This window comes from Nannobrachium achirus (genome assembly GCF_963921795.1).
Source record: "Nannobrachium achirus genome assembly, chromosome: 21".
Taxonomy (NCBI): Eukaryota; Metazoa; Chordata; class Actinopteri; order Myctophiformes; family Myctophidae; genus Nannobrachium; species Nannobrachium achirus.
This window is the reverse complement of record NC_137828.1, coordinates 39565969-39589723: the sequence shown is the minus strand read 5'-3', so window position 1 is coordinate 39589723 and position 23755 is coordinate 39565969. Positions and strand designations below refer to the sequence as shown.

Sequence of the window (23755 nt, the reverse complement as noted above, 5' to 3'; positions counted from 1 at the left end):
TGTTCATTTATGCCCATATGGAAATCTCTGCAGACACAGTGCCGGTTCCGGAAATCTCTGATGTCAGACACCAGCTCCGCATACTGGCGTCCATTTTATGCCCTTATATGGAGATCTCTGTGAATGCCCTACCCTTTAATGCAAACCCCATTATACATGCTACGTACAGATGGATGTCTCTGCCACTGGTTACAATGTGGAAACAACGTTTCTAGTGAAAACAAGAATTGACACAATCAATATATAACCAGGTGAAATGGTGGGTTAGAAAGTCAGGGACTTTGAACAGTCTATCCACAATGAGACACTAGGTCTTGACTTTGATGTAATATTGATTTTGAAAAGAGGGTAAGAGTTGTTGTTATGCCTTAGTTTGTGCCTTGCTTACAGTACAGTTGGCTTGCTATGTACCATAGGAAAAAGGCATTCTTTGATACAGTATTGAAAAGAGGGTAAGAGTGTTGTTTAAAAGAACAGGATTTGACATTTAAGAATCGATACGTTTACATTTTCTGTCATTTGCTATTTGCTACTGTATAGAGGATAAGAGAACATGTAAAAAATACAGGATTCCTTGTAAGAGAAGACAAGAGAACTGAAATGTAATTGTTGTTTTTTGTCATTTGATAATTGGGGTAATTGGGGTAATGAGAGCTTTGCCTTCCGGCTCAACTCTTTTTTTCTTCACAACAGTGCGATTTAGCGACTGCAAAACCGCTCCTGCTGCTCCGATTCTCCAGCTGATCTCCTTCTCCGTCTTCCCCTTTCTCTCATTCGTGAACAAGACCCAGAGATAAATATAAAAAATATAATAATAGTGGATCTAAAAGCTTGTAGATTCACTACTTTTTTCATGTTTATCTTTTTATTTATCTTTATCTTTATCCATTTCACAATAGGCGTAGGGCGGTGGGCGCAGACAGAAGCTCTGGCTTTTGGGGGTCCTTGGAATTGAATAGTTTGTAAGCCCCTGTCATAAACCAGTGGTTTTCAACCTTTTCATGCCTTGACCCCCCAACATAATCATCATTGACCTGGACCCTGACAAGCACTTGTAGGAGTTGAGGCATTTACATTTAGTTTGACTCGGTTCCACAGATAAATATTGATAAAATAGCAGTTGAGAGTAGCTTGTAGACGTCTTTTATAGTATAGTTTGTTGATTACTTTTGAAGCAGACAGTCATGGTATTTTTTCTTCGTTTCAAAACACTATCGCTTTAATGCCCACATGATATTTGTGTTCTGTGTGGGTATGCTCACAACACCAGCAGCAATATAAATGCTAAGTAATCACACGCACGCACGCACGCACGCACGCACGCACGCACGCACGCACGCACGCACGCACGCACACACACACACACACACACACACACACACACACACACACACACACACACACACACACATAACTTGCAAATACAAACAAATGACTAAATGACAGATGCTAACTATGGTTCAGTTCGTTTTAATCCTTCCAATTAAGGCACAGCCCCAAACAACAGACCATGCTCTAAATTAAGATCCATACATGTATTTGGTTTTTAGTGTTGTTGTGTATTATTATTATGCTTTATTTTCACCACTTTGCACCTGGGTTTGTGTGTGTTTGGAGGGGAACAAAGGTTTGTCCAGACACTGAGCTGTTCAGCGTGCCGGAGATGGTAGGCGTTTGTTGTTATTCTGACCTGTTCTGTGCATTTGACTTCTCCCAGGGAGAGAAGGCAGGCCTAATTACCTCCAGACAAACACTTGATGTCTCCATTGTATTCAAAACAGCTCCCTGTCGCTGCTGTTGGCCCCTCCATGCCTCGTCAGGAGGAGAGTGACCGTGCCCGTTAGGGGCGTCACAAGGGAGGAAAAGTGGGACTGAGTTACAGACTGCAAGCTTGTAGATCTGCTATTTTTGAAAAGTAGTGAATATGTGTGCACATCTTTGAATATATGTATTTTTTAAGCGAACATTTGTCAAATTTTGCTTCTGCGGGGTCCCTGGAACTAAATATTTATGGATACCCCATTTTTGGGGTCCTTCACATGAAAAAGTTTGAGCACCACTGACATTAGAAGGATTTAGAAGACATATAGATCGGGTCAAAAATATTCAAAGACTTGCACACATTTTCACGATAAAAAAAAAAATTGCAGATACAAGCTCGCAGCGTGGCACCGAGTGCCGCGCTGAGATCTGCTATTTTTCAATAGTTAAAGCACAAAATAATGCGTAATAATGCATTCTCAGTCTAAATGGGTTAACCCCCCTCCCCCTATGAAGAACATTCATGGGGGGCCCACAGTAAATCCTTGTACCCAGGGTCCAGAATTTGGTGCGACACCCCTGCGTGCCGTCGAAATGACTGGCAGTTACAAAATAGGGAGAGGGAGAGAGAGAGAGAGAAGGAGAAAGAATAAAGAGGGCAAGATATTACAGTTAATAAAGCAGAGGCATGAAGCGGCTAATATTAATGAGCATGTGAACTGTCCTTGAACTTGGCTGGCTTGCGCCACTCGGTGGCTTGTGTTGTACATTTTGGGTTGCGGGTGGGGGTGGTGTCAAAGACCAGTGTGGCAAGCAGCAGAGATGTGTTCCCTTAAGATCTGACTGGGCTTTCATCATGACGCTGCTTGCAGTAAGAGGTGAAGTCGGGGTGGGTTGGGAATGGGATAGGAAAACGCTCACAGCATACCATATGAACACCAAAAGCCCATACCGGTATGTACCGCATTCTGCACGTACTGCAGGCAGACAGCTTTGTGTCTGAGATGACGACAGTGCTGGCTGAAGGTGTTCGCCGCAGAGACGAGATAACATGAATGAATCCTATTCAAGCACTTAAAATCCCTAAGTATACTGTCTGTACTTCGTTGACCGAGTTCACACAGGGTCCTCTCCTTTTTACCTTCCCTCTACGCCAGTTAAATAGCAGATTTCTCACAATGCATCCCACTGTGAGATGTGACATTTCCATATTTAATTCATGAAAAAAAGAAACATACTATATAGGCTTAAAGATGAAATAAGAAGGTTTTTGCACAGCGATAATATTGATAATATTCAAGCTGTGAATTTGCGCTGAGCGTGAACACCAGGAAAGCGTGTCAATCAACATCAACGTTGATCGAATTAACTCAAGCATCACACACCTGTCAATTTTCATCAAACCACACGGATGCTATGTTTCTAGGCGCTAATGAATGGGGGCCAATGACATGCTAGTGCTACAATAACCCCCGGAGATGCTTCAGAATAACATGTGAGTGCTGTGATGCCACTATAGTGTGTGAAGCTCCCATTGCTCTGGCACTGCATTACCTCAAAAACACGACTTGGGGAAGTGCATCCTTGCTCTTCCATCACACCCACACTGCCATAATAACCTCCCACATTTATTCCATTCGGAAGATGTATCCTTGTGTTAGGGATGCATTCTTCCTCCCGATCCTCAATTTCGATCCTTTTCATCAGTGCTGAAAAGGGTATTTTTGTGTGTGAAAAGAGCACAGATAACGAACCACCCGGCACCCGCCACCCTCTCCTGTGTGTTTGTGGCAGGTGAGCGTCTGAAAGAAAGCCTCTTATGCTAGCTTGCTTGCGCTGCTGGGTCAGGACACCTTGTGCTCAATCATCAGCCCCCGACGAGAGAGAGAGAGAGAGAGAGAGAGAGAGAGAGAGAGAGAGAGAGAGAGAGAGAGAGAGAGAGACAGGCAGGGGCGTCACAAGGGGGGGGAAAGTGGGTCTGAGTTACTAGGGCCCAAGGTGGAGGGGCCTTCATTATTTTATACTTTAGCTATTGAAAAATAGCAGATATACAAGCTCACAGCGCGGCACTCGAGCTTGTAGATGATAGATCTGCTATTTTTTTAAACGTCGTGAAAATGTGTGCAAATCTTTGAATATTTCAAATCCTTTTCAAAACCTACTGTATGTTTCTATGTCAGTGTTGCTCAAACTTTTTCAAGCGAAGGAAAGATTATATGTATTTGGCCATGGACCCCACATCCCCCCCAGAAGCAAAATTGTACTTACAAATGTGCGCTTAAAATATACATATTCTTGCACAAATGTTCAAGATTTTTCAAAAATAGCAGATCTGCTATTTTTCAATAGTTAAAGCACAAAATAACGCGTAATAATGCATTCCCAGTCTAAATGGGTTAGACCAGCTCCCCCTATGAAGAACATTCATGGGGGGCCCGCAGTGAAGCCTTGTACCCAGGGCCCAGAATTTGGTGCGACACCCCTGGAGAGAGAGCGTGATGTCGAGGGAGAAGGGTGTCAGCCGGGAACATCAGACAGAACATCTCTCGAGATGGAAAGAGACTGAAGCTTTTAGTCAGTTTAAGGCCAGAATGTGTCGTGTTTTATGTCGCTGTGTTTAGCACGCAGTGCATTTGGAGCGGTGGTGGAAGACCTACCGCTACTCGGATTTTCTTTAGCAAAAGTAGGGACAACTCGATGTTAACTCGTGTTAAAGCTGCACTATGTAATAGTGATTCACGATATTACCGGTAGCATACAGTATTGTTATCGGACGATATTTAATTGAAAATGCATTATCGCTATTAGTTATCGAACTGGTGTCAAGATAATTCGTTATTGTTATTTTTTTTTTTAGCTTGAGCTAATGGAGCCAGCCTGCTTGCTCAGGGGATAAACTGAATCAAAATTCACATCAGATCCCATGTCTAGGTGAGACATGTCCTTTGACACGATCTAAATGTCTCAATAGAAGAGCAGGAAGACAAAATACATAACCCTAACCACCCCAATTGTATTAGTGTAGTTACAGTATATAACATACTTTACCATAGGTGGGGTTGGCGAAAGGGCCTTTCTGTGTGGGCGCCTGATGGAGGGGAAAGGAACTGGTTGGAATAACGTGTTCCTTCCACTACTCATGCATAGAAGGCACCCTTGTCTCCCCAGGTGCGGCAGAGGGAGAGCAGAGCCCAGAATTACATAGGCTATTGGCACTGGGTGAAAATGGGTTACAAAATCGTGGGATAAAAAATTATATAAAAAAAGAAAAAAAACATACTTTACCATACAGATTGGACATTACATTTTATTCATTAAGAAAAGGTTATATACTGTAGTGTCGCTTTAACGACTGTAAAAGGCCTGTATTCATAATTTTACTTGAGTAAAGGATCAAACGTATTGGCATCAATTTTAAGTATGTTTCGAAAAGAAGAAAAAAAATCAATTCCCTCAGTATACAATAGGGCTTAAGTGGTTAATGCATGTTTTGAAGTATAATAATTTTAATCTGCAAAGTACCTAGTAGTTACTAAACTTTTCAAATAATCAGTCGTGGATTAAAAAGTACAATATTTGCATCAGTAATGTAGTGGAGTACAAAGTATAACGTATTGATTGATAGAAATACTCAATAAAGGTTCCTCAAAAAGTACTTTTTCAAACATTAATGTACTTTCCAACTACTGTCTACTGAATGCTGCACTCATAAGTGATCCAACTAGAGAATTCACTTTTCAAAAGATTTCTAGATGATGACTTTTTATATCGTTGCTGTTGGGCAGAAACCTCTTATCTCAATTTATTTTTTCCTAAATGAATGCTCTACTAAATTATACAAGATTGTCACGTAAAAGTAGTGTAAATAGCAGACCTACAAGCTCACAATGCAGCGCATTGTGAGCTTGTAGATCATCCATTTTGCACCCTTTTTCTGTTTTTCTTTTAAAATATTAATAAGAAAAGACCAAACCAAGGTTTCCACCAGACAGCAATGATATTCTGTGCTTTTGCAGATGACATAAGTGTTGTACTGGTCAGAAGCACCAGGGGGAGTGGGCTGCACACTCACAAGTCCCCCCCCCCCCCCCCCCCCCCCCCTTCACACACGCGCGCACACACACACACACACACACACACACACACACACACACACACACACACACACACACACACACACACACACACACACACACACACACACACACAGACACGTACTCTCACACTATGAGCAGATGCTGGAGGATTGATTTTGGGGTTTGTATTGTTGCGACCGTAGGTCGCACTTACTACAGAAAGCTCCACCAGGTGTCCGTGCGTCCGTCAGTCAGTCCGTCACACGTCACACGTCACACTTTTGCCCTGCTCATATCTCCGCAACCGTTGCCCCGATCCATGCCAGATTTTGCACACACACTCCTTGCCTGCCAAACTACAACCTCCAAGGACCCCCGGAGCTCCAGGGACCCCCAGGTCCCTGGGGGACCCCCAGATGTAAAAAATGACCAAATGTGCAAAAATGACCAAATGACCACCCCAACGGGGCTGCTCACGGGGAATTCCCGGGGACCACCGACTCCTTGTGCTCCAGAACGGATGCAAAAGTGGTGGCGCCCCCAGTGGAGGACCCCCTGCCACTGCAGCGCACATAAAATGCCCTAACTTGGCCTAGGAGCCACCGGGAGAGCCGGGGCCGGTACCTATTCGTCCGCCTCGGCGGCGCGGAGACCCCACCCCTCATTTCTCACATGGCCCTCTTCTAGCGCCACCATGAGGCCGATTCTTGCAAAACACATTTTGGGACACTGCTCCTCCAATTTTGGCCCTAAAATCACTCAACTCGGTACACAGTATGTCTACACTCATGTCATCAACATGGATCCGTCCACATTTTTTGGGGACACTGCTCCCTACTCTTTGTGTATACATGTGACCTACGGTCGCTTATCTCCCGATTAGGGAGTCTTACTGGTAAAGTACAACATGTCATCGCATTGTGATTTGCAATACAAACCCCAAAATCAATCTTCCAGTTCTATGCAACACAGAAGAGGGGGAACTTTTTTTTTTATTTCCACAAAACTCCTCTAAGGTATATTAATGACATAGTTCAATATTGAAAATGGGTTGTCTTCCCCTTTAAGTACTGTACTTAAGATAAGTACAATTTTGAGATATTAGATTTTTACTGTATTTCCAATTCCAACATCTCAGATCCAAATTTTGTACTTTTACTCCACTACAATTATTTGAAAACGTCAGTTACTGTTTACTTTGAAGATATAAATGATAATATCATAAAACATACATTAACCACTTTAGCCCCATTTTATACCTAGGCTATTTTTGCGACGCATTGTGAGCTTTTAGATATGCTATTTTCAAACATTTTGTACTTTTACTTTTGGGACTTTAAAGTACTTTTTGATGCCAATACTTTTGTACTTTTATTCAAATACATTTTGAATTCCAGACTTTTACTTGTAACAGAGTACATTATGAGTACTTTTTCCACTACTGCGTTTCGTCCTCACAAGTATACGGTAGTCGCACAATCCAAACACGCATGTGCGCATGCGTCGTGCACACACACACATGCACAAGCACACGCACACACACACACACACACACACACACACACACACACACACACACACACACTTTGCCCCACCAGCGAAAGCTAATATGATGTCCAAGTTTACACATCTGATAACACAGGAGATGATGTGGGAAGTTCAGCTGATACCTTATCTGCCTTAGCTCCATCCCCCCGCGGTGGGGGATGGGAACATTATTTAGACTGTGTTTGTCTGGTTTTTAAGAAGAAAAAATATATAACAATTTGAGACGCGTCAAAATCCCCTGCAGAACGTCTTTCTCTCTGGCTAGGAGAGCATGGGTGAGTCAGGGGGATAGATTGTGGAAACATTGACATTTGCAAGAGCAAACAGAGCACCCAGGTGAGGGGTGCTGGAGGGGGTACGCAGTCTTTTGGATGTGTGTGTATGTGTGTGTGCATGCCTGTGTGTGCGTGCCTGTATGTGTGTGTGCGTGCGTGCGTGCGTGCGTGCGTGCGTGTGTGTTTGTGTGCCTGTGTGCGTGTGAAATCGTGCGTTGGGCACGTGTTAGAGACAGATTTGACCATTATTCTTTTTTTCACAGGGATCGGCAATTATGTAGTCTACGACGTGTTCCAATTTATCAATAAAATCACAATGGGATACGTTGTGAGATTGTAGATTAGCTATTTTCACTACTTTTGCATGCCGCTGATCCATGGACAAAATACATATTAATTTGGAGGTGACGTGAACATTTTTGAAAACCACCCCATTTAGGACGGAAAACCCTTTTGGAGTTTTTACCTTTCAACCCGGGAACCCCTTTTGGGGTAGTTGTTGCTACTGTATGTATATATAGCGACATTTTTATTTTTGTAATTTTTGAATAAATATTTGACGTTTTTCAGAAAACTAACGTCAGGATTTAGAAGGCATTTTTAGAATGGGCCTCAGGTCTAGATGGGTTAAACATTAGTCGCAAGCCCATGAACTACTACACGTAAGCAGTGGTTCTCAACCTTTTCAGGCTGCGACCCCCAAAATAATATATATTTTAACCCAAGCACTAAGAGTTGAGGCATTACATTTTGTTCAACATATGGTTCTATTGTGAAAATAGCAGGTCTACATGCTCACAACGCCTCGCAACGCAAGGCATTGTGAGCATGTAGATCTGCTATTTTCACAATTTCTGCCGCTAATATTTGACAATTTGGCCAATGTTTAATTTGTCATTTTAGAGGTATTAAAAAGTCCTTAAATTTCCACTTTAGCAATGTGGAGATACCCTCTATACACTTAAAATTTATGTTGGTTTGTTTACTGTTGAGAGAGAAAATAATGCTGCACATTATGTTAATCATCTGGGGACCCCCCAAAATAATTTGGGGATCCCCCTGGGGGTCCTGACCCACAGGTTGAGAACCACTGCGATTAAGAAACAAGCCCATGCTAAAAAAATAAAATAATCTGCAACTACCAATATTTACACAAAGGGCGAGCTGGAAAAGTCGCTTATGATAAGCAGACATGGCAACACTGGTTTGGTTTGCACCTGGCCCGCTGGTGTGCCTGTCTGTCTGTCCCCGCCTCTGTAGCCTACTGTAGCAGCGTGTGACTGATGGCGACCGGGGAGCCGGGTCACGGCGCGCTGGCAGCCCTGATGAATCCCCGCCCCTCCCCTGCTTCATACACTGTGGCTGGGGGAGAGCACCGCCACACAAAGTACACTTCCCTGAAGCGTGGGGCGCTGTGAGAAATGAGCACATAATGGCCCGCTGATGGAGGGGCCGGTGCTGGGAGAGGGTAACACAGCAGACGTCTCAACTCACCTTCCCGCGCGCGCAATCATCCGTTATCCGGTCCTGTATGCGTCAGGCACGTGCACACATAGACATCAAAGGGGGCTTGAGCCCCTGCCCCTTTATCCGTCTGTAAAAAGTGCCCTCTCCAGACCATGAATGCAGTTTTTACATGGTGAAAGAAATGCAAATGATCATCCATTCTATGACATACCTGAAATCCATACTATTACGCCATTATCTCCAGTATTGACTTGATTATACTTAGTTCAGCGTGGTATCAAGCACCGAAAATAGCCGACTTCCAAGCTCACAACGCATAAACATACATTAACCGTAAGTATCAATACGGCAATGTGGAAATACTCTTGTTACATATAAAATTCCAGAATAATTTACTTGAGTAAACGTGCAAAAGTGTGCCAAAAGTATACTCATTATGCTGAATGTCCCATTTCACAACTTTTCAAATGTATAAAAATCTTTTGAAAATAGCAGATCTACAAGCTTTTAGATCGTCTATTTTCAAATGGCTGAAATGTATATACTGTGGGCTGAAAAGGGTAATGTATGTTTTGTAATAATAATCACAATCTACAAAGTAACTGGTAGAGTTTTTAAATAATTCTAATGAAGTAAAAGTATAATCTTTGCCTCTGAGATGTTGTGGAGTAGAAGTAAAAGTACTGACATTTTTAAATACTCCAGTAAAAACAAATTACTCAATTGTACTTAAATACAGTACTTGAGTACTTGAGTCCATTATTGCGACCGTCAGGGAGCAGTTTACTATGAAAACCTCCACCGGCCGTCCGTCCGTCCGTCCGTCCGTCACACGTCACACGTCACACCTTTGTTTGTGTACGGTGTGATGTCATATATCTTCAGTATGACATCACACCACATGTGTACACAAACCTTTGTGTACGTTGCTGTGGCAACAGTCTGTTGTTGCTGGTCTGTTAGTGTACGTTAGCAACCACCTTAGCAACCATGGTTTTACCCTAGCAACCAACTGTTTACCCTAGCAACCAACTATTTACCATAGCAACCATGTTTTTTTACCCTAGCAACCAACTGGGCATAAAAGGGATTTTGTTAGGGATCTCCATATATGGGCATAAAAGGGATTCTGTTAGGGATCTCCATATATGGGCATAAAAGGGATTCTGTTAGGGATCTCCATATATGGGCATAAAAGGGATTCTGTTAGCTGTTAGTGATCTCCATATATGGGCATAAAAGGGATGCTGTTAGGGATCTCCATATATGGGCATAAAAGGGATTCTGTTAGGGATCTCCATATATGGGCATGAAAGGGATTATGTTAGGGATCTATGTTAGGGATCTCCATATATAGGGATTGTAGCTCCAGGGACCCCCAGGTCCCTGGGGGACCCCCAGGTGTAAAAAAATGTCCCTCCGTGAGTCAGACGACACACGTCACACTTTTGCCCTGCTCATATCTCCACAACCGTTGCACCCATCCATGCCACATTTTGCACACACACTCCTTACCTGGCAAACTACAACCTCCAAGGACCCCCGGAGCTCCAGGGACCCCTGGTCCCTCGGGGACCCCCAGGTGTAAAAAATGACCAAATGTGCAAAAATGACCAAATGACCACCCCAACGGGGCTGCTCACGGGGAATTCCTGGGGACCACCCACTCCTGGTGCTCCAGAACGGATGCAAAAGTGGTGGCGCCCCCAGTGGAGGACCCCCTCCACTGCAGCTCACATAAAATGCCGTAACTCGGGCTAGGAGCGTCCGGGAGAGCCGGGGCCGGTACCTATTCGTCCGCCAAGGCAACGCGGAGACCCCACCCCTCATTTCTCACATGCCCCTCTTCTAGCGCCACCTTCAGGCCGATTTTTAAAACACATTTTTGGACACTGCTCCTACAGTTTTTGCCCTAAAATCACGCAAATTGCTACACAGTATGTCTACACTCATCCCATCAACATGAATCTGTCCCATATAGCGCCACCTTCAGGCCGATTTTTAAAAACACATTTTTGGACACTGCTCCTACAGATTTTGCCCTAAAATCACGAAAATCACTACACAGCATGTCTACACTCATCTCATCAACATGGATCAGGAAGATTTTGGAAAAACACATTTTTGCCCTATTTGTGGAGATAAGCCACCTACGGTCGCTTATCTCCCGATTAGGGAGTCTTACTGGTTAAAATATATCTATATATTAAAAAGAAACTTAAATAAATAACATCTTTTCGATTGATTTCTTTATTTTTTATGATTATGATTTAATTTCATTTGGTGCCTGGCCCTTTGTATGTCTATTCATTTATTTTCTACTCACTGTTAGATCAAGATACACAATTTATTTTTGCCGGCATTGCAGGGAGTTATTACGGAGTCTGCAGGGGTGGTTAGATTTTATTTCATCCTCTAACCTCCGGGACCTTAAACATTTATTCTACCCCTGGGAGAGGAATGTGTTGCAGACTCCCGGCCACACACGAGGTGTGTGTCTGTGCGTGCATGCGTGCGTGCGTGGTTGGGGGACTTAATTAATGTAAGCCGAAAGTACAGTTTACTGTAAAACTCCTTCACCTGAAAGTGAACCCACTTTTTCCTTTCACTGTCTTGTTAGATCTGAACTTTAATATTTTTCTCCCTGCCCTTGAACCTGAATGCTGTATGTCTCTTTACAGTGTCCTGGGGCCGGCTTTGACATTCAGGGTGGGTCCCAACCCAAGCAACGTGACCACGGCTGATATGATCCAAGTCGCACGTAAGACCTGTTTTTCTTTTCTTCTCTTTTTGACACACAAACACACACACACACACACACACAAAAAAAGAACGATCACGTAGGTTGTCTCTTGTACACTGTCAATTTTAAAGTCACCGAGTGTCAATTTAAGAATTATGGGGGTCAATTTGGGTCCATATCTTTACACTTAAAAGTTCAATCAGCGCCGAAGCTTTCACTGTGAAAGATGGTGACAATAATATACCACGGCATCAGGTCCAAAGCAACACATTATGGACGATACTTAATTGTGATTCATGTCATTTTCACCGCAACCGCTGCCACTCTGTCACTCTCGCCATCTGAAGTAAATGAGAACACAGATTACTCCCTGCAGATACAACATAGATTGCCTCATGCGTACGTCTTGTTCAGACAAACCCCTGTTCCCCAAGAAGATTATCTGTACGGTTCTGTGACAGATGACCATCAATTACTGGAGATGATGAGCATGGCATTGTGTGTGTGTGCCTCTCCTGTCTAGATAGTACTGTACGTACGCATGTTTGTCCATAGAGACATACACAACATGTACACAACTCACTAGCACACACACCCACATGCACACACACACACACACACACACGTGCGCGCGAGCGCACATGCACATGCACACACGCACGCACACACACACACACACATACACACACACACACACACACACACACACACACACACACACACACACACACACACACACACACACACACACACACACCCATGCACACTTGTGTGCAGCAGCAATCCCAGGGAGGTTCTGTTTGCTCTTGTATGTCCGACAATCTGACAGGCGGGGGACAGGTTTGTGTGTGTAGCAGCCAATCATATCGAATGCGTCTCTGTGCATTGCATGCATACCCTGTGTACGTGCGTGCCCATCTGCGTGTTTTCCGTTTGATGTGAACTGATAGAGCGCTGTCACACGCAGAGAGGGAGGTTGTCAGTATGCAGTGCATCCGCTCCCCCTGTCTCCATTGTCTACGCTCCGATCAGCCCCACCGCGGGCGGGTGGGCAGGCGCGCGCAGATCGCACGTGCAGCGTGTGATGTGTGTCGATGTCCTTGCTTTGGTCGGAAATGACTTTGAGAAGCGCAGTGATGCTTCCCCCCAACAGTCAATATCGCGGCCCAATATCACCCCATTGAAATAACACACCAATGTTGTTATTGGCTGAAAAGGTATAGGCTTCTGCATGCCGCACCGTGTTGTTTTTGGCAGCCATCTTGTTTCCTGACAGGGACGTGTCAGATCACGGCTAATGATATGATGGCATGGCTCTCAGAGGTGAACACTCTGGATTTTTACAATGTGGTGGTTGGAGTTTGGTTCAAAGATTGAGCATTTGTGTGTATGTGTGTGTGCCTGTGTATATGTGCACGTGAATGTACAGTAGGTCGATGAGTGTATTTGTGCAGTGTGCAATTAAATGACCATTATTCCATGTGTTTGTTTAAAGACCCTGTAAAGCAGTAATACTATATTATCTGTTTGTCACACAAACAGAGAATAATCTAGTGTTTTACCAACCAGCCAAATTTGAATGATCAAAAAAGAATTCTGAGAAATTCACAACCTGATTAAAAGGCTCGGCGACAGGTGTGCATAATGTGGAGCAGCAACAGATAAGGAGAAAGGAGACCCTTTTTCTCGCTTTCTCAATAAACACTTTTCATTACATTTTCAACGTTTCAGTCAAAATACCTTCTTATGGGGAGCTCTTTGTGCCCTGATCGCTGGGGGGGCGTGTTCGCTGAAGCTCGCCCAAGACAAAACAAACAGAAAAGCAAGACACGGGGCGCCCGCTGGCCTACTGGTCCAGGCGCATACCACATAGGCATTGATGCCTGACGGCGTCGCCGGTTCCATTCCCGATCCGGACGACCTTTGCAGCATGTCACTCACTCCCCATCTCTCCCCCCATTTCCTGTCAGTCTACTGTCCTATCAAATGAAGCCATAAAAGCCCCAAAAAACAAATCTTTGGAAAAGCAAGACACACCATCTCTGCACAGTGTATGATGTAGTAGGGGCCCGCCTCTTTAGGAGACCAGGAGTAGTTTGTGAGTCAAGTCATTCCAACGGGAGAAGTGAATGTGAACACAGCTTTGACACATTCTTTAGCCCCATGGTCACTGAACTAAATATTCACACACATTCTTCACAAGCCACATATCTTCTGAACATTCCGACACTAAGAATCTAGACACTAAGAATCTACCTTGTTATCGCCCTTTCTTTCTCTTCTCGTAATTTATATATGGGATGTGTGTTTAGTGCTGTGTCATGGTGTTGTCATTTGGCTCCACAGCATTGCCATGACATTATTATAAGCAAGTAGCAACTTTGGGCTTGTTTTTCTGTTGTAAATTGTTGCATTGCGACACGTTGTAAGCTTGTAGACCGGCTATTTTCAAATAGCCGTAGCCAAGTCGCCTCTTTTGGGCTTGTTTTCATAGACCTGGTTGCTTATTTCTCTCACAAAATGTGTCTCTCCCTTTTCACATTGATGTGGAGTTGGTGTGATTGGTAGTTTTGTCTGTTAATACAACGGTGTCACGTGGTAAAAAAATCATTTTACAACAACAACAACATTAACACTCTAATAAAGAGCCAGAGGTTTTTAAGATTATGAGTAATGACTGTTGGATGATGTCAACGTGACAATTCTTCTCACCCTCTCTCTTGTCTTTAATGCTTTGAAAAGTTCAAAGCTGTCACTTAAATTTTGAAACTGAAGAAGGTGATGTAGAAAGCAGACAAAAGTACAGAGATGGCCATGGAAATAATAACAATAATTAGCTTTTTCAACAATTCAGCTTTTAAAGAATCTTTTGAAAGTTTAAAAATGTATGCCTTCCCTCTCAGCTTACTACTGACTATCTAAATAAAATGAACTCAAGTTCAAAGGGATAAGGACTAATTACTCTGCCTTTAAAAGCAGCATGTGTTCTCCATCATGTCTACTGGACTAGTACATATTTAGTATTTTATTTATGGTAATATTATTGACCACTCATGTTGTATGTCTGTGGCAAAAATATAGTTTGAGGAAAATGTCCATCACAAGCTCGGGGGTCTGATGACCCTTGTACATGATGTTAATCTAGTAATCATACTCGAGGTTTCTGTATTGTTACATCTTGTATCGATGTATTGGAGTAAAAGTATTTAGTTCTGGTTCCTCAGTCATGTCTATGTTTTTATAGGTGTTTCTGCAGGCTTTGTATAACGTAATGGTTCAACAAGCAAAGAACATCATGCAGGTGGTACTTCTCTGAACCAATAATAAATTCACACAAATGTTGCTTTTACTTGTACTTTAAGTATTTTCAAAAGCAAGTACTTTTACTTTTACATGTATTTAAGTCTTTTTAAAAGCATATTTTGAATACTTAAGTATATTTAAAAGCATGTACTTTTTTACTCTTACTTAAAGGGGTACTGTCACCTAAAGGGGTACTGTCACTTTAAAAAGTCATCTTAAAATATGAGTTCATATTTTTATGATGTCATTGTGGGAATGTGCAATTATAAGCCAATCAAATTAATTGACTGTACTTAGACTACTTACTGTACTGGTCAGCTGTTGTTGGAGGGCGAGTTGCAGATTACACTGTGACATGAGTTTCAGACTATTTCAGACCGTTTTCAGAGAGACACTGTGACCTGTATCAGGCGTGTCAGCGGGCCTTTAAGCAGCATTTTGACTGAGCTACTCTTACTTGTAGTAGAGTATATTGTGACCAGGAGTATCTGTACTCTTACTCAAGTACTGGGGTTGTGTACTTCGTCCACCTCTGAAAACTGGTGGGTCAAACTGCACAATATGTAAACATTTAGCTATGATTCCCTGCTTTCATATGAAAAGGAAAAATTACGTGTTTGGTCACATATCGCTCTTGAAGTTCTTTCGTTACAACTTTCAACCTGATATCCCTGTTTCGGGCATGTCATTTTAGGCAAAGCTTTGAAAATAATCTAACATTTTCAATTATTTTCCAAAATGCTGCGATGTGACACCTTGTGAGCTTGTACAGTAGATAAGCTAGGTGTGTTGCTATTTTTGAGGTGTTTACTTATTTATTACCCCCTTTTCTCTCCTCTTCCCTCTTCCTCTCACTGACATGGCTGACTTTGATGAGGTGGTACAGGGGGAGAGCTAATGACCAGCGCGAGCAGGGCTGAAATGTCAGATCAAATGTTAAGTCAACATGATCGTCAGCTCTGGCCCATGCTGATGAATTATGAATACCTGCCTTGCCTACCTGAATGGTGATTTGTAAAAGCTGTCAGAGAGAAGCAGACGGAATTCGTCAACACCACTTAGAGAGTGTCTGTTGTTCACAGACAGTTGAAGCACCAAGGCTACAGTATATCCCAGCTGGCATGAATGACAATGGACATACAATCTCCAACGTATACGCATGTAATGGTTTATTTAATGTGATGGTACCTGTGGCAAAAAGTAGTCTGCCAGACCTTGATATGACATGGTCTGAATGGAATATGAAAATGGAAACTGACAGCCGTGCCCAATGGCCTCCTGGGTAATAATCCTGGGCGACCCTTTGCCTTTTGTGTGACTGCATGAAACAGATGACCCCCTGATGAACTCATCAAATACCCCTTTTCCATTTCCAAATCCATTCCATTCTGTCCGTAACCTGGCCATTCGGGCACTGATTGCTCCAGTGATCCAACAGCTTCCACTGGTACTGCACACAGAGGGTTTGCTAATAATGGAATTTAATTTTGAATAAAGACGAATATTATCCTCTTTGACACCACAGAGGATCCATCAACATTATGCCATATTTTTCATGAGGTCGCAGCCAATGATTGCATGACCTTCTGACTAATTTGTTAGTTATTAATGACACAATATCACACCACCAACATCAGAATGTAAGTTCTATTCAAATCTTTTGCTAACATTTAAATTCTTTACTATTTCTTCACAATTAATGTACTTGGATGGGGTTGGTTTTGGTGCAACATTTCTTTATGAAGTCCTTATCCTAATCTTTTACTGCCACATCCTCAATCACCGTTAAAGTGAGGGTCGTTTTGGATGCATTTTTACTCAAGAGTTAGATGAACGCTAGGATTTTACTGTGCATTATGCAGCATGGCACCATCCAGCAGAGTTGAACCGCTTTATACTGTCCATCTATCTGGCTATCAACTTGTGTTTGATGTGTTCAGCTCTCTCCCCACTGAAAAGAAAGGACAAAGGGGAGTTGGTTGAAAGGCAACGGACAGTATAGAGGAGATTTGATAACTCAATGAAAAGCATCTTTTGGTGCAGCAGCAGGTTCTTAGCGGCTGTGTTGCTGAAAGGCCTCCTGGGAGGTCTGACTGTATTAGTGGAGGTAGAGGCTCTTGTGTTCTGCTCGACTGGAAAAACCACAGGACAAAGACCTGCACTGCTTAATCCCTGCTCGGCTGCAAAACAAAAGTGAATGCTGCTTTATCAAAACTACGAGGCTTTTTTTCCCGCGTGCGTGCGCATTTGCCGTTTGCCGAAAACGTTGAGCGCTCGCAAGTCTGAATGTTTGTGAGTGTGTGTGTAACGTGTGTGCGTGCAAGCCGTGCATGCATGCTCAATCATGCTTTTTCTTTTTTTTTTCGTAGCTGTTTTCATACAGTGCCAAGAAAATGATTTTTTCAATATTTGATGAAGTGGCAGCCAAGCTGTTAACAACAATATTTAAATCACATTCAAATGTGGTGTTAAGAACTTGCCTTTCTTTGCTCTCTCTCTCTCTCTCTCTCTCTCTCTCTCTCTCTCTCTCTCATTATCCCCACCTCTCTCTCTCTTTATCTCTCTCTGGAAGTGATTTATAAACATGTAAATCACTTTCACTTGGGGAAAACTGGATCTGTCAAATTTGCTTTTGATCACTGTCATACTGTACATTGTAAACCAACGTGTTTTAGTTGGTGATGGATTTTTCCACTTCCCATTTTGCCTTTTTGTTTACACATCACAATATGTTGGTACCAGGGGCGTCATTTGGACCTACAGAGTGTTGCCATGGCAACACCCTAGCGTTTTCATAAAAAAACATAATTTTGTCAATTACTCATTTTTTCTCTACCACAGAACGTTTGCAGGACAGACAGTAGGCACGTAGATGAACTGCCCTCAGTATAGAAATCCATGCCTACACTGCAACTCTTGAAAAGCTTGATAATACTAAATTGGGCGCAAGCTTGTTGTAGATTGGCTATTTTTGGTGTGCGACTCTGCGCATGCTCGAAATCCAAAACAAAGCTGGTACGGCTGTGTGCGCACATGTCCATTGTCCACTGAACAAGCCTAATCGCACACACGCTGACACAAGTGGTCCGTCTCAAATGACGTGAGCCAGATAGGTATGTGTGGACAATGGACATGACAAAGAAAAGAAAGTATTCTAGTCTACTGTTCATTTCGATCTTACTTGTCAAAATGTCAAGTAGGGTCCTCTGTCTCTCTGTGTCTCTCTTTCTCAGTATGTCTGTCTGTCTGTCTGTCTGTCTGTCTGTCTGTCTGTCTGTCTGTCGCTCTCTCTCTCTCTCTCTCTCTCTCTCTCTCTCTCTCTCTCTCTCTCTCTCACTCAAATATGTATACAGTAGCCTACCCTATATTAACTCTTTCAGTGCCCAGAATCACCACTAGAGGGCGCCCAATGGCCATAGAATCCACCATAGACATACGCTGTATATGCACAAGCTGTGCGCAGCCATGATGCGCCTGAACACTTTCCTTTGTGCATGAACAGGAACAGGATGAAGTTAGCTTGACATTTTAGAAGCCCTATTTTCGGCGATTTAGCCGTGATTAAACCTTGCACACCTCATGGATATGCATGGAACAGAGAAAATGAGCTCTAAAGATCCTGGATTGCATTGGAGTGGATGGGAAATATCGGCGGCGTGACGCTCTCGCGGGCCGTGTAAACAGATGACGGCCGGCGGCCCGGCTCGAAAATTTAGCCCGGTGCTTCGGTAAGGCCTCTGGGGAAAAAAAATCAGTACAATCAATGTGACATTTTAAAGTTCCTAAAATGTCACTTATGCCCTTTGTGCTCCAAGCCCTAGATTTACAGTGTTAAACTAATGACAATAATCAACAATTTGCCACAGACACATTAATTGTCCTTGTACGGACACAGTGATGAACCCTGATTATAGCTATTAAGTCCTTAATCTGAGTTCCCAGAAGTTCTCATTAAGTCCCTTCCTTTACCCATGTCTGAAGCAATCAGCCATGAATGATTATGCACTTATCAATCATAAAAACGATCACTCTGTAAATGTTCAGGACACTTACAATATGATGCCAGGATACGTCTCCATCCGTGTCGCACCAAATTCTGGGCCCTGGGCACAAGGATTCACTGTGGGCCACCCATTAATGTTCTTCATAGGGGGAGGGGGTTTATCCCATTTAGACTGGGAATGCATTATTACGCATTATTTTGTGCTTTAACTATTGAAAAGCACATATAGCACATATACAATAGCACATATACAAGCTCACAGCGCGAGTGCCGCGCTGCCAGCTTGTAGATCTGCTATTTTTTTAAAATCTTGACATTTTTGGAAAAACCTACTGTATGTTTCTATGTCAGTGGTGCTCAAACCTTTTCATGTGAAGGACCCCCAAAATGATATGTATATGGCCACGGACCTCCATCTCAAAATATTTAGTTCCAGGGACCCCTTAGTCCTCAGAAGCAAAATTTGAGTTACAAATGTTTGCTTTTTCAAAGATTCAAAGATTTGCACATATTTTCACGACTTTTCAAAAATAGCAGATCTACAAGCTCGCAGCGCGGCACTCTCGGTGCCACGCTGTGAGCTTGTATATCTGCTGTTTTTCAATAGCTAAAGTATAAAATAATTAAGGCCCCTCCACCTTGGGCCCTAGTCACTCAGTCCCACTCCCCCCCCCTTGTGACGCCCCTGTCACTCTCCAGAGTCCACTCTCCTGTCCATTATTGTTACACTATGATTGAAATGAACTCTGTTGTGAGATGATTCATATTGTCAGATCTGCGCGTTTCTACATTAGATTGATAAATGAGGGACATTTTTTTTTTTTTGATGAGCCGATAGTTTCATTATCTACTTCTGTAACCTCACAATGGGCTACGGTATATACTGTAGTGTAGCCTTATTTATACTCGGGTGTGGCACACCAAAAATAGCAGATCTACAAGCTGACAACACATCTTGGTACAACACATGTGAGACAACTGTGTGCAACTACTGTCATTTAGGCTTATGACTTTGAATATGCTAGGTGTTTTGGTGTGATGTCCTAACCCATTTAGACTTTTAACCCCTTTTTGTGGTTTTGACCTTTTAATCCGGGAACCCCTTTTGGGGTAGTTGTTGCTACAGTAGGTGATGTACACTATATAGCAACATATCTTTTTTTGTAATTTTTTGTAATTTGAATTTGAATAAGTATAAGTTCAGAAAACGTAGTCAGGATTTAGAAGGCGTTTCTTAACCCATTTAGGCCTAGAATTATTGAATGCTTTAACCAGTGAAAAATAGCAGATATACAAGCTCACAGCACGGCACCGAGTGCCGCGCTGCGAGCTTGTAGATCTGCTATTTTTGAAAAAGTTGTGAAAATGTGTGCAAATCTTTGAATATATGTATTTTCAAAGCCAACGTTTGTAACTCAAATTTTGCTTCTGGGGGGTCCCTGGAACGAAATATTTTGAGATGGGGGTCCGTGGCCAAATACATATCATTTTGGGGGTCCTTCACATGAAAAGGTTTGAGAACCACTGACATGGTAGTCTCTCAAGAACAGACTAACTGAGCTCCAGTTAAGCGAAAAGGACCTTTTCTTTGATGATGGCTAGCCAGATTGATGACATAGAAACATAGGTTTTTCAAAAAACCTTAGAAGGATTCAAAAGACACTTATAGAATCGGGTCAAAATTCGAATTTTCAAGATTTTTCAAAAATAGCAGATCTACAAGCTCGCAGCGTGGCACTCGGTGCCGCGCTGTGAGCTTGTATATCTGCTATTTTTTTATAGTTCAGTAGGAGCGAGATCATTTAGCGACCTCCGACCGGGTCGCTAAATCTACCGACCGGGTCGCTAAATCTACCAATCGGGCTGCAAAATCACCGACCAGGTCGCTAGATCTACCGACCGGGTTGCTAAATCTACCAACCGGGCTGCAAGCCACGTCTAGCAGATTACCAAGCATGTTTAGGAGTAGAGCGCTCGTTTTCGTCAGCGTCGGCAGGTTAGGGTTAGAGTTAGGGTTAGGTTAAGGTTAGGGTTAGAGTTAGGGTTAGGTTAGGGTTAGGGTTAGGGTTAGAGTTAGAGTTAGGGTTAGGTTTAGGTTTTGGTGCACCTCTGCCACGGTCCAAGTGACTACAATGGAGCGACCCGGTCGGTAGATTTAGCGACCCGGTCGCTGAAAACTACCGACCAGGTCGCAACCCGGTTGGAGGTCGCTAAATGATCTCGCCCTCTCTCTAGTTAAAGCATAAAATAATAATACACAATAATGTGTACCCATTCTGAACTGGGTTAAATGGGTTTATAATTGTGGTCAAGGATGGACTGTGGCCAAAGACCTGATCTTTTAGTGTCTGTGCATCAACAACACTGGTATGTGTTGAGTGGATATGTATCAAACACCACCATGTGTGTGTGTGCGCGTGTGTGCATGCGTGCAGTGGTGGAAAGTAACTAAGTACATTTACTTAAGTACGCGCGACGCGTTGTGCGTTGTTTACTTTTGGTACTTTAAGTACATTTTGATGCCAACACTTTCATACTTTTACTTAAGTACATTTTGAATTCCAGACTTAATGGAGTACATCTACATTGCAGTATTGATACTTTTACTTAAGTAGAAAATGCAAGTACTTTTTCCACCCCTGCGTGCATGCGTGTGTGTGTGTGTGTGTGTGTGTGTGTGTGTGTGTGTGTGTGTGTGTGTGTGTGTGTGTGTGTGTGTGTGTGTGTGTGTGTGTGTGTGTGTGTGTGTGTGTGTGTGCGTGCGTGCGTGCGTGCGAACCGTGCGTGCGCAAGAAAAAGCTGCTGCTGGTGGTGGTGGGTGGGTGGGAGCCGGCGGAGGGCACCCCTATTGTCTCAGCTGTCACGGCTGGACGACCCCCAAGCCCTGTCGTGCCCCTCAGAGGCCTCAAAGGCCCCCGGGGGCCAGGCCCCGGCAATGTGTCCGTGGGCCCCCAGGCCGTGAGAACCCCCGGCCCCTGGTCAATGGACACTGGGAGCCGGGGGACCCTGGGAGCGAGTGCCTCGGCCATCTGGAGCCAGAGAGCAGAGACCCTGACACACGGCTGTCACCCAGGGGACAGAGGCGTGTGTAGACCCCTCTTCCTCTCTGTGTGTAGACCCCTCTTCCTCTCTGTGTTTGCTTTCTGTCTCTTGTCTTCATGCTGCATGTCTGCTCGTCTCTCTTGCCATGTAGATTTCTGATCTCTCACACTCTTGGTTCTCTGTCTGTAACTTCTCTTTACTTCACACACGCACGCACGTACGCACACACACACAAGCACACGCACGCACACGCACGCACGCGCACACACACACACACACACACACACACATACACACACACACACACACACTCACCACAGGGCGTGACACCAGAAAAGAGAGAGGGAAGAGCGAGTGAGGAGGGTTAGGGTGAACAAACTCCAGAAAGAAACTCGAGGCCAAAGAAATTAAGAAAAACTCTGGAAAACAACAAAACAAAACAAAAGCCCCATATGCGGAGAGGGAAGAGCCTGATGCATGCTGGGTAATAAACATGCGCTACCCACTCTGTGCCTATTGTTAGGTTGTTGTCGGGTCTTTATTTTGTTTTGTCTGAAAAGAGAAATGAGCCGGGTTACAGTACATCACCTCTGTTCTCTGACTCTACGTATATCTCTGTCTGCACAGCCCTCTCTGTATTGTTTGTTTCTCTCTCTCTCAGTCAGTCAGTCAGTCAGTCAGTCAGTCTATCCACCACCCTGTGTGGGAAGCCGCCTTCTCTACTGGCACATATAGCAAAATGCTGAGCATTGTTGGCGTTATTTTAGCTTTTAAAGTGTGGACCTGTAAGGGTGTCCGGTCCACTTTCTCTGATCTGTAAGCCCCCCTAACCAACCTCCCACACCCCCACTTCTCCCTTTCTCCCCCTCCCTCTGCGCTTCTCATGCACACACGCAAACGTGCACGCATGCACACCCGCAGACACTTCCCGGGCTGGAGGGGAAGACATGGCAACTGTGGCTCCGTCTGCATAATGGCGGAAGCCGCCGTTTTAGTGTGCTAGTCTTCTCCTGCTGAGGCGATTAGCATAGATCTCCCATGCAGACGGAGTTGACCTTCACTCTGGCAAACACTTGTCAAAATGCCAGCGATAATTACCTGCCTCTCTTCACAAACAACACCCCGGTTCAACCCACCGCTGGCATGGCCCCTATATAGACGATGCTTTAACCACACCATTCAGGATATAATATGCAGCGTTTGCAGCAGTATATACCTGTATAAACTGGGGTGTGATGTTTGTAATGGGGACGACGCATCTGCGTGAGCAATTCTGCAAGACGCCATGGTCTGCAGGAATATGGGTGCAGTGGTTCTCAAATATTTTCATGCCAAAAGGACCCAAATATTGTATTTGGACTGTGTTCCCCCGGATCACAATCCTATATGACACCACAGAGATTTCTTTCGCGGTGTGCTGAGCCGCACCGTATGTCACAGTGCATTAAGGATTTGCCACCATGTTTTTTTTTTTTTTTTTTTTTTGCACCGTATCTGTGTCGGATGCCCGATTCCCTGCGCGTTCGCGGTTTAACAT

At 43.7% G+C, this 23755-nt stretch overlaps 1 protein-coding gene across 1 annotated transcript in view; it reads left to right on the top strand.

The window, feature by feature from the left end:
* Positions 1 to 23755, top strand: part of ptprn2 (protein tyrosine phosphatase receptor type N2) — a 258049-nt gene that overhangs the window by 102248 nt on the left and 132046 nt on the right. Inside the window, 1 exon segment of the mRNA XM_080751763.1 lies at positions 11809 to 11888. Coding sequence (XP_080607889.1) covers positions 11809 to 11888 — 80 coding nt within the window.